This window comes from Channa argus, chromosome 3 (genome assembly GCF_033026475.1).
Source record: "Channa argus isolate prfri chromosome 3, Channa argus male v1.0, whole genome shotgun sequence".
Taxonomy (NCBI): domain Eukaryota; kingdom Metazoa; phylum Chordata; class Actinopteri; order Anabantiformes; family Channidae; genus Channa; species Channa argus.
The window spans coordinates 1,579,779-1,597,299 of NC_090199.1; the positions used below are offsets into that span (position 1 = coordinate 1,579,779).

At 40.4% G+C, this 17,521-nt stretch overlaps 2 protein-coding genes and 1 pseudogene across 6 annotated transcripts in view; 1 reads left to right on the top strand and 2 right to left on the bottom strand.

The window, feature by feature from the left end:
- The window catches only part of LOC137124441 (NACHT, LRR and PYD domains-containing protein 12-like), a 102,434-nt gene that overhangs the window by 61,329 nt on the left and 23,584 nt on the right, over positions 1–17,521 (bottom strand). The gene's annotated exons all lie outside the window — the stretch shown is intronic.
- On the bottom strand, positions 1,910–5,608 carry LOC137124457 (protein NLRC3-like). The gene is made up of 5 exons (XM_067499500.1): positions 5,513–5,608; positions 4,965–5,201; positions 4,703–4,822; positions 3,964–4,199; positions 1,910–3,771 (listed from the first exon to the last, which is right to left on the bottom strand). Exons 2-5 carry the CDS (start codon positions 5,096–5,098, stop codon positions 1,910–1,912), a joined length of 2,352 nt encoding a protein of 783 aa, XP_067355601.1. The 5' UTR covers positions 5,099–5,201; positions 5,513–5,608.
- On the top strand, positions 7,490–16,922 carry LOC137124543 (interferon-induced very large GTPase 1-like; annotated as a pseudogene).

The window sequence follows — 17,521 nt, forward strand, 5'->3', positions numbered from 1 at the left end:
CTAATCTCCCCTTTATTTCTAAAATAAATGAAAACTAGTCGCAAAACAATTATGTGATCACCTTCATAGGAATAATTTGTATGAAGACTTTCAGTCAGGATTTAGAGTTCATCATAGTACAGAAACAGCACTGGTAAAAGTCACCAACGATCTTCTCAAGGCCTCAGATACTGGACTCATCTCTATACTTGTTCTGTTAGATCTTAGTGCTGCATTTGATACCATTGATCATAACATTTTATTACACAGACTGGAACATGAAAATGGAATTAAAGGAACTGAACTAGGTTGGTTTAAATCTTATCTATCTGATAGATTTCAATTTGTTCATGTTAATGATGAATCCTCCATGCACACAAAGGTTAGCTATGGAGTTCCCCAAGGCTCTGTGTTAGGACCAATACTTTTTACTTTCTATATGTCTCCTTTAGGCAACATTATTAGAAACACTCCATAAATTTCCACTGTTATGCTGATGATACCCAGCTATATTTATCTATGGAACCAGATGAAAATAATCAGTTAATAAAGCTTCAAGCCTACAAGACATAAAGGCCTGGATGTCCCACAATTTTTTACTTTTAAACTTAGACAAAACTGAAGTCAGAGTATTTGGACCCAAAAATCTGACATGATGTCCAACCATATTGTTACTCTAGATGGCATAAGTCTGGCCTCTAGTACTACTGCAAGGAACCTTGGAGTTATTTTTGACCAGGATCTGTCCTTTACCTCACATATAAAACAAATCTCTAGAACAGCCTTCTTCCACCTACGGAACATTGCCAAAATTAGGAGCATCCTGTCTCAAAGTGATGCCGAAAAACTAACGTGTGACTAAAACAGTGAGTGGGCAGATAGAAAAGAGGAAATATGAGGAGAAGCTTTAAAAACTATCAGGGAACATTAGGAATTAAAAAGAGACGACTCCCTTTTTAGAAATCAAACTAACGTCTAACAGAGAAAAACATGTGGACACATGTTCATTGTTGGGAACCTTTAACTGAATGAGGATGATGAGGTGGATGTTGGATTCATTCTACATGAGGGAGGATGTCGTCCCCTCACATCCTCTCTCAGCTTAAACAATGATTATAGATGTTGTAGAAAAGGTGAAAATGGACCCAACAGTTGTTACTGTGAAACAGCTCAGAAACTGTTGGAAAACAACACAATAACAGCAAGAATGACATGAAAGTCATTTTCAGTTTGAAGGTCTGTTGGGTCCACCAGATCCCAGATGTTAGAATCAAAGTGTGTCTGTATAGAAAAAGATTCTAGAAACATGTTGCAGACACTTTATCCACTGGAAACAAATGACCATCAGCTGTGAAACATGTTGACTGTCAAAACCTTTAAACCAGAAACTTTAAAGAGCAAAAGTTCTTTTGTTGGATTTGGATCAAACCTCCATCAAGCAAAGAAAGACTGAAGATGCTGATGTTCACAAAAATAGATTTGATCAAAGTGCTGAAAAAAAGCTGTAGTCTCTGTTTTTCTATTCTATATATGTGTGTAAAGTGTTTGTCTTTAACACTGAGGCTTCAGCTTCATCAGGTTGTGGTGGAATTTTATGGATCACAGGTCATTGATTGTGTCAGATGTCCTTTAGGACATGTATCAGTACATGAGGACATGAGATTTCCAGTTTTGTCTCCTGACAGAGACTCAGGGTTCACAGTGAGGTGACTTGTTGTCTCTGCTCACTCTGAGTCTTCTGTGTGTGTTTGGGAGAACTAGTCACTAGTCTAAACTGTCTCCATTGTCCTTCTTAGTTGTGGACATGTGAGACTAGAATATCTCACTGGTACTGAATTGTCTTTAGCAGGATTTGACATGTCACTGTGTGTTGACATCAGTCTCTCAGGACAGAAAATAAAGAATTCAATAAGACATCTTGACATTAAACTTACTGAGCCTTTCTGCAGTTCCTCACAGCTGGGATCAGTCTCCGTCGTCCCTCCCATGATGTGTTATACTTATTCAGGTCCAACTCATCCAGAATCTCCTCTGACATCTGCAGCATGTAGGCCAGAGCTGAGCAGTGGATCTCAGAGAGTTTCTCTGATCTGTTCTCTGACTTCAGGAACTCTTGGATCTCCTGATGTACTGAGTGGTCCTTCATCTCCATCAGACAGTGGAAGATGTTGATGCTTCTGTCAGGAGACATTTTATCACTGTTCTTCTTCTTCAGATTGTTAATGACTGTCTGGATAATTTCTGGACTGTTCTCTGTCTGACCCAGCAGACCTCTTAAGAGTCTCTGGTTGGACTCCAGAGAGAGGCCATGAAGGAAGCGAACAAACAGGTCCAGGTGACCATTTTTACTTTGGAGGGATTTCTCCATGACTCTACTCAGGAAGTCATCCAGGGGAGGAACAGAGGTATCACTGTTTCTAAAAAAGGTAGAACTCTTCTTCAAAATAGAGTTTGGTTTTAAATCATTGCGTTCATTGTCTTTCCCCAGGAAAAACTTTAGTACCTTTCTCTTCCTGTTTGTGTAACAGTGGAAGAAGTAAACTGCAGCCAGAAACTCCTGGATGCTCAGATGAACAAAGCAGTAGACTGTTTTCTGGAAGGTCACACTCTCTGTTTTGAAGATCTCTGTACAAACTCCTGAGTACACCAAGGCCTCTGTGACATCAAGACCACACTGCTCCAGGTCTTCTTGGTAGAACATGATGTTTCCTTTCTCCAGATGTTTAAACGCCAGCCTCCCCAGCTTCACAAGAACTTTCCTGTCAGCCTCCGTCAGCTCCTGTGGACTGGTCTCATGTCGCTCATCATACTTGTTCGTCTTCCTCTTGGTCTGAACCAGCAGGAAGTGTGAGTACATGTCAGTAAGGGTCTTGGGCAGCTCTCCTCTCTGCTCTGTAGTCAACATGTGCTCCAGAACTGTAGCAGTGATCCAGCAGAAGACTGGGATGTGACACATGATGTGGAGGCTCCTGGATGTCTTGATGTGGGAGATGATTCTGCTGGACAGCTCTTCATCACTGAACCTCCTCCTGAAATACTCCTCCTTCTGGGCGTCAGTGAAGCCTCGTACTTCTGTTACCCTGTCGACACACGTAGGAGGGATCTGATTGGCTGCTGCAGGTCTGGAAGTTATCCAGACCAGAGCCGAGGGAAGCAGATTCCCCTTGATGAGGTTTGTCAGCAGCACGTCGACTGATGACGTCTGTGTGACATCAGACACAACCTCACTGTTGTTGAAATCCAGTGAACGTCTGCTTTCATCCAGGCCGTCAAAGATGAACAAAAGTTTACAGACAGCCAACTGCTCTGCTGTGACCTTCTGTAATGTTGGATGGAAAACATGGAGCAGCGTGAGAAGACTGTGCTGCTCATCTTTGATCAAGTTCAGCTCCCTGAACGAGAGCAGAACCAGCACACTGACATCTTGGTTTTCCAAGCCCTCTGCCCAGTCCAGACTGAACTTCTGCACCGAGAAGGTTTTTCCAACACCAGCGACACCGTTGGTCAGAACCACTCTGATGTGTCTCTGTTGGTCAGGTAAGGCTTTAAAGATGTCGTGGACCTTGATTGGAGTGTCATGGAGGGTCTTCATCTTGGAAGCTGTCTCAAGCTGCCTCACCTCATGTTGGGTATTAACCTCTTCACTCTGTCCCTCTGTGATGTAGAGCTCAGTGTAGATCCTGTTGAGGAGGGTTCCACTTCCTGTTTCATCACTTCCTTCAGTCACACATTCACATCTCCTCCTCAGACTGATCTTATGTTCATCTAAAACCTCCTGCAGACCAACATCTGCTGACAGAAGAAGAACAAACAATGAGAGACCAAACAAAAAGACCCACTGGTTCTTTTTATGTCTCACACAAAAACTATTCAGTGCTGTAGAACATGTGATAATGATGAAAATACACAGAACAACTGTGAGAGTAAAAAAGTGGGTCTTGTTTTCAGAAATGAGGACATCAGCAGACAGATGTTCAGTCTTACTTTGGACAGAGCTGCTCTGACTGACTGTCTGCAGTCCAGCTCTGGTTCTGGATCTTTCTCCACACTGGGGACAGGAGGAGTCTCCTGATGAACCAGACTGGTCCCAGTATGAGCTGATGCACTGTCTGCAGAACCAGTGTCCACAGCTGGTGGAGACTGGATCCTTCAGGACGTCCTGACACAAAGCACAGCAGGACAGCTGCTCCTGTATAGAAGCATGAGTCCTCTTCTTCTCTCTGTGAAAACATTTGTTTAGAAGTAAAATAATTTGCTGGTTGCTGATGAAAAAGCTCCAGATGTGTCCAACACTGTGTAGAAGCTCAGATGGTCACAGAGAACAGTAAAAGTGCAGCTACTTTTCTGTTTGAGTTCAGCATCAGTCTGGAATCCAAAGGATTTTTCTCCTGCTTCAGAAACACTAATAAACTGCTTTTCCTGTCTGACTGTCTTATAAACCTTTAGTGATCTGACTGTAGTTTGTTATTAATACAAACTCAACACTTCCTGCAGCTCCTTCACAGTAAAAGCCTTCAATTAAAGAGAGCTGATTGTGTCCTGTACTGTTTTACAGTCACTGTGAGCAGCTCAGCTTGGGTTAGTTAGTGACCTTGTGTTTTACTTCAGAAACACCATCAGTAGCTTGTGGATCATGAATGTAAATTTTTGAACAGAACATTTTGTCCTCAATGAATCATCTTCATCTTCATCAGGTCAGTTTACAGTAGAAACTGTATCTTACTTTGTGTCTGAGGGTCCAGGTTCAGGACTGAAGTTCAGAGGAGATCCTATGGACCGGTCACTCTTCATAGACAGACAGCTGGACACTGGAGACTCTGCTCTCTGTCTGTGGTTCTGAGCTCTGCAAACACCAACAAGTTTTTCTTCAGATCACATCAATCACTGATAAATTCTCTGATCAAAGTCATTTCTGTTGCTCTAAACACAAACTGCTGCTGCTGCAGATCATCAGGAGGTTTCACAGTTTGGAGCAGTTCTCTTACTTTGTGTCTGAGGGTCCAGGTTCAGGACTGAAGTCTGGAGTACGATCATCTTTGGACCGGTCCCTCTTCACAGACACACATCTGGATCCTGCAGACTCTGCTCTGTTCTCCTCTTCCTCCACACAAACACTCATCTTCTAAACCTCAGTCAGACTGAGAGATAAACCAGTGAGACTGAGCTGAGAAAAGGAATCAGGACAAACACGTCTGTTCACTTCAGTCCCACCCTGAGACAGACTGAGACACAGGAAGTAACACACACAAACACACATTAGCTCAGTGGAATAAATCCAGCCAGAGTTAGTTCAGCTTTAATCTTATTATTCACACAATCAGGATTTGCTTTTCACACATGAATCAAACTGTTGGCTTCATAAAACTGAGACAACAGGAAGTAACACACACAGTTTGATTCTCCTCCTTTTCTCTCAGTGTCTTTGTTTGGACACAAGTAGACAGTGTGTGATGTGTCCTCTACAGTCCACAGGGACAAAAGTGACTCAGAGACTTTGACAGTAAAATGAGAATAATGTTGGATTAACACTCACCCTGCCTCAGTCTTCACTTCTCCTCCTCCTGCTCTGTCCACTCTAAATGGAGTCTGAACTAACTCAACACTTTCAGTTCCAGTGGCTCCTCCCCCTCTATTAACAGGAAGTCAGGTGACTTTACCTGTCTGTTGGAGTCTCAGCTCAGTGTGGATGCAGCAGTGTCACCTGTTGTCCAAAGCTTCTAACTAGCAGCTGGTTTTAAATCATATCTTAGACATGTTTCATGTTGACTGCTGTGTGGCCGGTTGTTGCTCTCTCTCTCTCACACACACACACACACACACACACACACACACACACACACACACACACACACTCTGGACCAGTGCTTTGGATTCTCTGTCACATATGTTGTGTTATTCTGTGTCTGATGCTCAGAGAAGTCACTGATTTTGGTAACAGCTGCACTAAGTAGCTGCATCACATAATGTTTAAATACAAAACCTGTGAAAAGTTCATAAAAAAGTTCCAATAATGCTCCTAATACATAATAATTCTACAGTGACAGGAGTCATTCTGCAGCATAATGAGAACATTTTCAGTAATTTGCTGCTGAAACTACTTTTAACTGAGAAAAGAGGAAGTTACAGATCATTACAAAGGAAACTTTTCTGTCATCTACAGTTTAAAACCCAAAACATCATTAAAATAATTTTTCCTTATTAAGTTCAGGAAAATCAGAAAGTCAGTTGCAGTTCATGTCTGTGTATCTATGATACCAACTTTACATCAGACAGTTTGAAGAACCAGGAGAGCAGATCTGAGTCCAAGGAGACAAAGAGGTCCCTTAGTGATGCTCTGAAGACTCCACAGCCTTTGCTCAGAACAACAAACACTAAAGAAACCAAACATGAAGGAAAATCTGAAATATGAAGAAAAAACCCACAATGAACCAAGTAGGAGGGAACAGGTGAGTCAAGGGAGCTGGATGAGCAGTTTGTCAATACCTGAAGTTTACGCCCATGTCATCAGCTTCATAGTCCGTGACACTGCAGTTGATGTTGGTCCTCAGGAGTCGTCTTGGGTCAAGGTTAATGTTAGCTAGCATTAGCCGTTAGCATTTGCTTATGTTAACCTGCTTGTATCTATGATAAACTAACAAAAGGGAACATTTTTCACTGAGAGCGTTACTCGGAATTGAAACAATCTCATTTACCTGTTTTGACTTTCCATCTTCTGGTTTAAATTTTTATTTATTTTTTTGTCCTTTCGGCTTATCCCGTGAGTTTAGTGTCGCCACAACAGATCATTGTCTGCATGTTGATTTGGCACAGTTTTTTTTGCCGGATGCCTTTCCTGACACAATCCTTCCCAATTTTTACCGGGCTTTGACCGGCACTGCACAGCTGGGGAGGGGGATGGGCTGTTAGGGTGTCAGTGTCAGGCCACTGTCTTACGAACTGAGCTACAGCCGCCCCATCTTCTTGTTATAAACATTGACTTCCTGATTGCTTTCAACTTTCAGCATTAGGGTGAGAGTCAAGGCTGGAGAAAAAAATTAAATCCAGTGTTTTAAAACCAGAAGATTTTAAAATACTGGATTTAATTAGAAACATTCAGTATTTTAAATACTGGATTTCTCCAGTCGTGACTCAGCCAATGCTGAAAGCTGAAAGTGAACAGCAAGTCGATGTTTTTTTCCAAGAAACTCACTCATGTGATGAAGATGCTTAGTGTTGGAGAAAACAATGTGGACATCAGATTTGTTAAAGTCAGACTTCAAATGACTCAACAGGTGTTGCTGTTTCCTCAACTCAACTCAACTTTATGCATAGAGCCCTTTAACACAACCGGAGCTGAACATAGAAAGTCAAATAAAACACTTTAAAAACAGTAATTAGAAACAATAAAATCTAACAATAAAACCATTAAAACACTAAAAACAGTAAATTCAAACAAAAAAAACAAGAGAACAGAAACATAGTCCAATACCAAGAAATAAAAATGGGTTTTTAAATGAGTCTTAAAAACACAATGAAGGGGAAAAAGGCTCTGTCCCCTCCGGGCTTCCGCTTGGACCTCGGTACCTCCAGGAGGAGCTGCTCAGTTGACCTGAGACACCAGGAAGGAGTGTAGGGAAAAAGTAGCTCAGTGAGGTAAGGTGGGGCGAGACCATTTGAAGATTTCCAAACAAATAAAAGGATCTTAAAGATGGACGGGCAGAAGCCAGAAGATGAGCAGCAGCTTTCTGAACCAAGTGGACACATGCAAGGGAAGACTGGCAAACTCCAGAGTAAAGGGCATTACAGTAATCTGGCTGAGATGTGATGAAGGCACAGATTACTGATTCAAACTTCTTCTGTTCAAGAAAAGATTTTACTTTTGCCAGCCGCCTAAGGTGGAACAATCTAGGTTTAAGAAGTGAACTAATTTTGTGATTCAATTTAAACTCTCAGTCCATCGTAAAGCCCAAATTAGAAACAGTCACTTTCTCATACAGAGCCAAGGAGCCTAAGTCTACCGGGGGGAACCAAACCATTAGGACTAAACACCATCACTTCTGTTTTCTTTTCATTAAACTTTAAGTAGCTTAGGACCATCTAGCCCTTAATGTCATCAAAACATGACAAAAGATTAAATCGAGTAGTATGTAGATCGGACTGTCATCAATGTTACAATAAAACAAAATAACCTGCTTTCTGAGGATGGAACCTAGAGGAAGTAGGTAAAGGGACAAAAGATTGTATGTTGTTCACACTTTGTCTCATATACATATGTTGTCTTGAAGTGTTTGAAGAACTGCTCCAAGGTCAGTTATTATCTAACAGCAGACCATCCCACACTGCAGTGACCCAGAGTCACTCCATGATCACAGCTGCTTATCAAAGCGCTGAAAAGGGAAAAGGTTTCCATAAAAGGAGAAAAGGGCTGGGGGCAGTAGCCTGAGGGTGGAGAATGTTCTGCCCAGCAAAAGAAGGTTATAAAACTATTGTGTGATGTATGAAGTTTAGAACTGCATAGGATGGAGACTTGAAGCTCTGTTGATGTTCTTCTCTCTTGCAAGATAATAAAACCCTAAAAAACATTCTGGATGTTGAAGCTTCTTTACTGATTACACTTGAGGTATCTAGGACCAGATATTGTCATTTTTTTGCCATGACAATTTGGTGTTGTCGGCAGGATCTGTGAGTGGCCATCGGGCGAGTCAGTGGACAATGGTCAGTACCCACCCTGGAAGAAAAAACAAAATCCAGCCTCAACCTCCGCTGAAAGACTGGGCGTAGAGACGGAGGACTGGACACTGCCCCCTGCTATCTGCTGCCAGATCTATGTACTCAAAATTAACACTGGTCAATGCAGATACCAGGTGAGTCGTAAAGAAGTTTCTAAGTTAATTTTGTTGAGCTCAGGTTGCCATTCTTGGTTGACTAATCTGTTAGAATCGAACCACTCGTAGTCATTTGGGGAGGATAAGTGACATTGATGCATAGTCCGAGTGGGCTAATGACTCCTAGTTGATTTGGGAGGATAAGTGTCAATAACCAAGTTGGATGAAGGCACCAAAGGTTTCAGTGATTCGGGACTTTCACACGATAGTCATAAAGCTTGTGTAACGGGAGCTTTACACATAGACGTCTGTGTTGAATTCCGTTCACGGGGTCCCATGGGAAACCAGGGAAGTAAAGGGGCTTGGACCCTGCAGGGTCCGATTGTTGAGATTATGGAGACCAAGTATGGTGACAAATGTCTAAAATGTTTGAAAATCTGGATTGAGGACTTTGGATTTCATCAAGGAGGTTCTTTTAGTAAAAATCATCCAACTCTTATCTAAAGGTTGGCACAATTTGTTTTAATAAGACCTCAAAAGTGTGGAACCTGTTAGGTTATGGACAGTCTGCATCAGAACAAAGCACCTAAGGACAGGGTTGTTTTTTCACTTTTGCTTTTAACATCATCAGGGAAACGTAGTGAATACCCACTATGAATGACTCAGATGATGAGGTCAACAGTTTTTATAACTTTAAGAGGAGTAAAATAAATGACAAGCTATTTATAGACTTTTCTATCAAATATTTGGATGGAATAATATATTGACTCATTGCATTTGAAATGCCATACTTTCTTATTTATCAAGGAGTTCTTTGATGCATCTGATTCCTTCAATAAGCTGTGCTTTGACCAAGGAGAGGGCACTTCACCAACCCCACAGGGTGACTGTATGTGTTGATGTAATTATTATAATAACCTTTATTTAATTAGAGTTCATAATTCTAAACCTCATTTAGAACAAATATCTAATGACTACAAATGTCTCGTCTTGTGTGAACCATAAAAAGTATTTCTCTTCTCTCTGACAGATGTACCTTCACCAAGCGATGCTGGCAGTGAGACTGTTTCACTTTGCCTTGCACCCACTGATTACACTCTTAGGTGTAAGCTGCATTTACATTACTACAGTAATAAAGAGAGAGGCAGTTTTATTACAGAGGACTGTAACACTGTGAAGGTTGGGAAACTGCAACCAGGGACTGAGTACAGAACTGTATCTGTCTTCACAGGTAAATTTGACAAAAGTAACATATGAAGGTGTTGGTTCAATTATGTGGCTGATAATATGCAACAAGAACATGCTGTAGTTACATTGTATTTTTAACTACACCTGACAATTTACAACTGAAAAAAAACAGATGAAACCTAATTTTCCAGTTTAAAGTGAAACCACTGTGCAATTCCCACAGAGCCAGTTCCTCCTGAGCAGGTCACAGTCTCTCATGTCAGCACTGAGTCAGTGTCTCTGCAGTGGGAAGCTCCTCCTGGTGAAGTGGAGAGTTACACTGTGACTTGTTGCAATGAGGGAGAAATTGTGCAGGAATTGACAACAAACACCAACAGTCTGACCTTCAGCGACCTGAAGCCAGGGATGTGTTACTCCCTCCATGTGTCTGTACAACTGAAGAATGGAAGAAGAAGCGAGCCTGCTGTAACCACTGTCTGTACAAGTAAATACATTATGAAAATATATCAAATATTATGACAGGAGGTCAGGTTCAGCTGGAGTATTTCTGCTGCATAGCTACATTTCTTTGAGCCAGAGGTAAAATTTTGTAGCAATTCATATGTGAGAGACAGTTGGGGACAATAGAGTCATTGATGTTAATAAAACAGAATAGATTCATGACAAGAAGAGGAAATACAGTTAGGTCACAAGTATTTGAACAGTGACACAGCGCTCATCATTTTTGCTCTGTACACCACCACAATGAATTTAAAATAAAATCAAAATGTACTTAAAGTCTGGACTGACAGTTTTAGTGTAAGAGCTATCGGATGACCTGTGTAGAAATTCGATACTTAAAGCTGTATTTTTGGTAGTTCATAAACTGGCTGCTGAACTGGTCCATGTCCAGGTGGATGATATGCTCTTTAGTTCATTTAAAAGTGAACAGAAAAGGTTTGGCTTGTTTTAAATCTTGCATTTGGAACCTGTTATCTGTCCATATGAAGTCAGAACTGTCACAGACTGAAGTAAGCCACTACTAGGCTGATGAATCACACCAGATTCCTCAGAGAGATGATAAATCCTTAGTTGCGGCCAAATCAACTATTTGGTAATCAGTGCATTCCTCAAAGAACAAGAGATTAAAGACAAAAGATTGATTAAATACTCAGAATAATCTTAATGAACGACATCAGGAAGATGGGTGATGAGTGAAACAGAGTCTGAGGGCAACTGGGGAGAATAAAAAGTAAGTGAGGGAGGAAGTGACCAGGGGCGACAGTCTAATACACAATGGAAAAATCTACGGTGAGGAAAACTGGGACGAATTACAAGGGACAGGATGTGATCCAGAAGTGGATACAGTCCAGGGAGCTGATAAGACAGAAGGGGAATCATGGTCCAGGAAATGGTAAAGTAGGAGAAGAAGAAGACATGAGAAGATGTCAAACAGTCCTTATCAGAGCTCCTGTGAAGTCGTGAGTGTTGCTTCATGTCAGAATAGTCATGACTAGAATGAACATTACCTTTTTGTGGTACTATGGTTTTATCATAGTTATTAATTTTGCGAATAAAATATTTTTCCATCAGATTTTAACCAGACTTGGCTTTAACACCATGAAATCACTTATACCAAATTAAAGTCTTTTCCTGTCACCAAGGTTTATGGTTTTGTGTCTGTTTCATGATTTACACTTAGTCAACAGTGACCATGGACTGTTCAGCAGCAAGAATGGGCAAATTTTCAATTTGCAAAACTTCACCAATTAGTATTTGTAGTTCTAAAGCAAGTTTAATTAAAAGGAAAGTAGCACTTAGAAAATCAAAATGGTCAGTGAAAACACTGAGAATCTTTGTGTTTTTGTCACATAAATAAAATATGAAATGTGTTAATTTGCTTGTATGTTTATTATATATTTTCATTATTTCTGGAAATGGGATTTGTAGTTAATTGTGTGCAAAGCTTAACTCTTTCTAAACATTTCTATAATAAACACAGATGTATACACTTACTTTGAAGTATAATAGAGATCTTTGACTGACATATACATGTTAAACCATCAGAGACAATGATTATACACAGAACTGCCTACACTGAAGATACTGCTTTAGGAACTGGGTTTTTACAGTATACTGGGACAGGAGAAGCATTAACATTAAAATGTTGGGCAAAGGTCCCAACTACAGTGTAAACTGGTTAAATATGTTTGTGGTTTATTTAAATTTGAACAGTCTGCAATATCTTTAAATACAACAAAACTATGTATTCCAATAAATTACTGTAGGTATAAACAACATTTCCAACAATGTCTGTGGCTAAATATTTAATTAGGACACCTGCCATGAAAAGACATTGACATTATTTTGGTTTTAGTGTACAAGACAATTACACTTTTAAGGTTGTAGCTCAGTTCATGATACAGCATTGAGAATTGTGCCACAGCCTACATGGATGAATTAACTTTGTGTCAGTTCATTTAGTTACATATAGCATTTTAAATGATAACAAAACCTAACTGAGTGGTAATAAGTATTTCCATATCTACAGAGACACACCTGGAGAGCTTATTGGAGGATCTGGGGCTGAAGCAGAACTACACAGAGAAGCTGTCACTGAGCTCAATACTTCAGATTGATAAGAAGATCATCACTGATGAACCTGCCAAGTGCAATTCAGATCTTCCATGGTATTTTCTAAAGACACTGATGATGGTTAATGTCACAGCTAGAAATGTGAAATGTTCATCAGTATAAAAAAAAAATGTGATGTTACATCAGAGATCACAGAGTTTGAATTGAATGACCTGCTTGACTGTCCAAACTAAGGTGGCATAAACCCCCTCGACCTGATCACTGATCTGTTCCTGTGTTCTGATGGCTTTGTACAACAGGAAATGTCACTCAAAATGTCCATGTGTCAGTTTTCTGTTCCTCTGCTGCTTCCTAATTGTGACACACAACAGTGCACACTCATGCTCTGGGCCATGAGAGACATTGTTAAAAAGTACAGACCTCAGTCCCTCTCAGAGTCCAAGGGCTTTATGGAGGACAGAATTGTTCTCTCAGAACTTCCAATGATATCTTTTGAGAGACTGGGTGAGTGCTGCTCTTTCTCCAAGTCAGAGATCCTCAACAAGCTTCTGAGTAATTCTCAGCAGCATCATGACACATTTGTTCATCGTAACATGGACTGTGGAGACAGTCCAAGAAAAATATCCAATGGGCTCACTGAAATTACTTGGTCCCTTCCGTGTGGAAACAAAAACATGGATGTTTTCAGTGAACCAGTAGCTGTAGCTAATCTTCATGGAGACATTACTTCATTTGAAACACAATACTCTTTTCTGTGTCAGAAATCTGCAGCAGTTTTTGTGTTTTTTGACAAGTTAGAACCCGAGTTCAAACTGCTTAACAGCCAGCACCACAAGGCACAGATCTTAAGAGTAAGAAGAAAAATGAGGCAGAATTTGTCAACATTTTGAGGGAAACAGTCAATGATATAGTGTAGAATACAAGGATGAAGATGCGAATAGAGCAGACGGCTGACATTGCTCATGAACTGGGAATCATGGTTGATGAAGACTATACTGAGTGTCAGGATGCCAAGAAAAATGCAGATGGCATCACTGTAAAAATTCAAGACATTCTTACATACAAAGAAGCTCAGCGTCCTCTGCAAGGTCAAATATGGAAAGAACTGACAAACCTGGAAAAAGAAGAATTTCGGCTTCGGAAAGTTGACTTTAAAAATATTGAGACATACAAAAGTGATCTTAATATACAGAAGAGAGAACTTAGGAAAAAACAGAACTCTTATTACATGTCAGATGCAATGATGTGCTTTATCAAAGCAATATCAAGTCCAGGAATAGAGAGGTGTTACTTCCTCAAATGGATGCGAATGAACCTCGATAACCCGTCTCGAGACAAACTGTCTGGCCTCAGGGAGCAGTACAAGAAGAAATGCAATTCTGAGAATAAAGAGGAGATTAAAGACATTGACAGACAACTCTCCAACAGCTCACTGGGGACTGAACACTTCTTTCGTGAAATGGGTCAAATGTATGAAGCTTCTCTTTCCCTTCCAGAAACACACCTATCACGTCAACAGCTGGAGCATCTGCCCAAACTCTGTGCAGGATTGATGATTGATGGATTTCCCCTTGAGCTGGTAGACAGAGACGCGTCCAACATACCTCTCAGATGGGTGAGTGACGTTCTCTCTCAGCTCCATGAGCTGGTGTCTCCTAAGAACAAGATACTGGTAGTCACAGTTCTTGGAGTTCAGAGCACAGGAAAGTCCACTCTCCTCAACACCATGTTTGGAATGCAGTTTACAGTCAGCAGTGGTCGATGCACTCGAGGTGCCTTCATGTTGCTCCTCAAAATCAATGACCACATTAAAAAAAGCACTGAACTCTGACTTCATGGTGATCATTGACACTGAGGGCTTAAAGTCACCAGAGCTTGCACAGCTGGATGATAGTCATGAGCACGACAATGAGCTTGCAACATTTGTAGTTGGATCTAGTGATATCACCATCATCAACATTGCAATGGAGAATTCAATAGAAATGAAGGACATCCTACAGATAGTTGTTCACGCTTTTCTCAGGATGAAAGCGGTCGGCAAAAAGCCTAAATGTCAGTTTGTTCAACCAGAATGTGTCTGATGTTTCAGCCTATGAGAAGAACTTGAGAGACAGGAAACTGCTCCTGCAACAGCTAAATGAGATGACTCAGGCAGCAGCCAAGATGGAAAAGAAAGAGGATTACAAGAGCTTCACTGATGTGATGGAGTACAACCCAGACACTGGGAACTGGTACATTCCTGGACTCTGGAATGGAAACCCACCAATGGCACCAGTCAATGCAGGCTACAGTAAAGCTGTGTATTAGCTCAAAAAAAACATCATTCAACTACTGGGAAATTGTGCGTCATCTGCTAATAATGTCATGGAGTTTAGAGAGTGGATGAAAAGTCTAAAACAAGAATTTCAAATTTTGGTACAGTTGCTGCAACATCGGCCAAATCTGAACTTAGAGAACTTCTGAGATGTTTGAAAACTGAAGCCTCCACATTTCTGGCTGAATGGGAGACAAAGCTTCTCAACAATCTGACAGATTATTTCAAGCAAACAGAAGGTCATGTCTATCTGGTTGAAGGATACAGAGAGGAATTCTCAAACAGTGCAAAGAGCATTCGACGAGAAATAGAGAAGTCTGTGTTTAATCAGCTCACAGCAGCAGCAGAGATCAAACAGGGAATGAGAGAAGTTGATCAAATCAAGGTGAATCACACGAAAGAAATGGAAAAAGCAGTTTGTGCACTGATTGATGAATGTCGAAAGAAAAAAGTCCAGATGACAGAGAAAGAGCTGGACAAAGAATTTGGTAAGATGTGGAATGGAACAGTGAGGAAACTGTCTTTTTCTGCACAAAAGGCATCACATGTCTTTACCACTGTGTCTTTCTACCTGAGACAGAACCTGTCACACAAAGGGAGTGAAGCATGTGAATTGTTTAGTAAAAAGAGTCTGCAAGATTGAAGATTGAAACGCCTTTCAGATATACAGCTGACAGCATCTACGGCCAAGTCAGCAAGTGGCTTAAGCTTCAAGATTACACAGTGATGGTACAAACATTGGTTGACAGCATCATAGATGCTTGTACACAGGCTGTAACTGAAAAAATGGAAAGAAAAAACAACTACCATGACACCTACATCCAGGAGATCCTGCTTATAATTGATGAGAGGCTACAAAACAAACATGTTAAGACAAACATTAAGTTTGAAGTTTCTCTAAAACAGCACATCTGTGGATTTGCAGCAAGAAACTTTCAGCAAATGTATGAAGATTTCCTACAACTGAATGATCCTTACACATGTCTGAGCCAGAACAAGGAGAAGTTTCATGCTGATTTCAAAGCTGTGTTTCATGAACGAGACCAGTGCCAGAAAAAGGCAGAAGAATTCACCAACCAATGCTTGAAGCCTGCAGTTGAAGATTTTATCAACCGTTCACTGGGTCCTGACATCATTGGACAAATGCTGACCCTGCAGCAGTTCAGCACAAGAATATGGTTCCAGTATTCACTTCTACAGGATCTGCTTTTAAAGGATACATTTGGGTTCCATTTCTTCCTATGAGCAGTTTGTAAAGAATCAAATACTAGACCAAATATTGAGTCACTTCTCAGATGGTTCTAAGATGTCCGAGTTTCAGAATCAGCATCTTCAGTCAAGTATCAACAGCATAACTGATGCTGTCAGTGAGGCCAAATTAAAAAACAGTGATATCCTGAAAACATTTGTGGAAGATATCTGCAGAAAACTTTGTGAGAAACTGGTTATTTCCCAGGATGCTCTTGGTGCTTTCATGATCCTGAACAAGGCCGACCAGGAACAGTTTGCTCACTGGCTCACAGTGTCTGTGAAGGACATGGCACAAACTCTTAAAGAGAAGTTTAAAAAATCAAACATTAAAAAGAAATTTAGAAATCTCAGTGTAAAGCCCCAAAATGAGCTTTTCACCAAACTGATTGAATGTGGTAAACAGTGTCCATTCTTTAAATCACCCTGTGAGGCAGGAGGAGCAGCTCACACTGAGCACTGGGCTTCACTACATCGACCACAGGGTCTCGGTGGATACACATTTGTTAAGACAAGAAAACTTGTTACTGACATATGTTCATCCTCTGTGATCAGTGATGCAAGTTTCCAATGTGATGCTACAAATTATGAAAGTCACCCATACAAGCTGTACAAAGACATTTTCCCAGACTGGAACATTCCTCCAGATGTGAGTCTTGAGGCTTCTGACTACTGGAAATATGTGATGGCAAAGTTCAACAAGGACTTTGCAGAAGCATACAAAGCAGAACCTGCTGAGATCCTTGAAGCTTGGTACAAGATCCCACAAGACACAGGCAGCAGAGAGTCTCAGAGAGTCCTTTAACATCAAGTGAGAAACTACACGATCCAGGATCCTAGTTGTACAAACGCTGTACGTTGATTCAGAATCACGTGATTTAGGATATTCTCCCTTCACACAGACGGGGAAATCAGTTAATATACTGTAGTATAGGAACCAATATTTAGGATGATTTATTCAATATTATAGAGCAGGTATATTTTGTAGTCAGAAATATAAAATCTGTTTGTTTTTGTTTTCAGTAACAAATCTCAAATAATTATTATAATTTTCTTGGTGGATTTAAGATGGTTGGTATAGAAAATCTAATTTTTTGTGTGTTACATTACAAAAAATAGAACAATGTTTTTCTAATTGAGTTGAGCGTAATATGTGTTAAACTAGAATGTAGATTCTGTTTATGTCACTGAAACATGATAATTCAGTCTAATCAATATTAATATTACAGATGATCATTGTCATGAACCAAAATGTTTTTTTTTTAATTCTGAATTTAGAATGACGGTTAGTTGGTATTTGTGTCACCTGCCTCAGTTCACTGTCATTAGTTTGTATTTCAATCTCACCAGTGTTGTTATTAATGTTTTTCCACCAGTGTGCTGGGTCTGATTTGAAGTTAAACTTTTTTTTTTC

Excerpts from the sequence above, each read along its gene's own strand:
- LOC137124457 (XM_067499500.1), bottom strand. The coding sequence starts at position 5,098 with ATGAGTGTTTGTGTGGAGGAAGAGGAGAACAGAGCAGAGTCTGCAGGA. Across the intron at positions 4,823-4,964 it reads CCTGGACCCTCAGACACAAA|AGCTCAGAACCACAGACAGA; the intron begins GTAAGAGAACTG and ends TGGTGTTTGCAG. Across the intron at positions 3,772-3,963 it reads TCAGAGCAGCTCTGTCCAAA|CAGATGTTGGTCTGCAGGAG; the intron begins GTAAGACTGAAC and ends TTCTTCTGTCAG.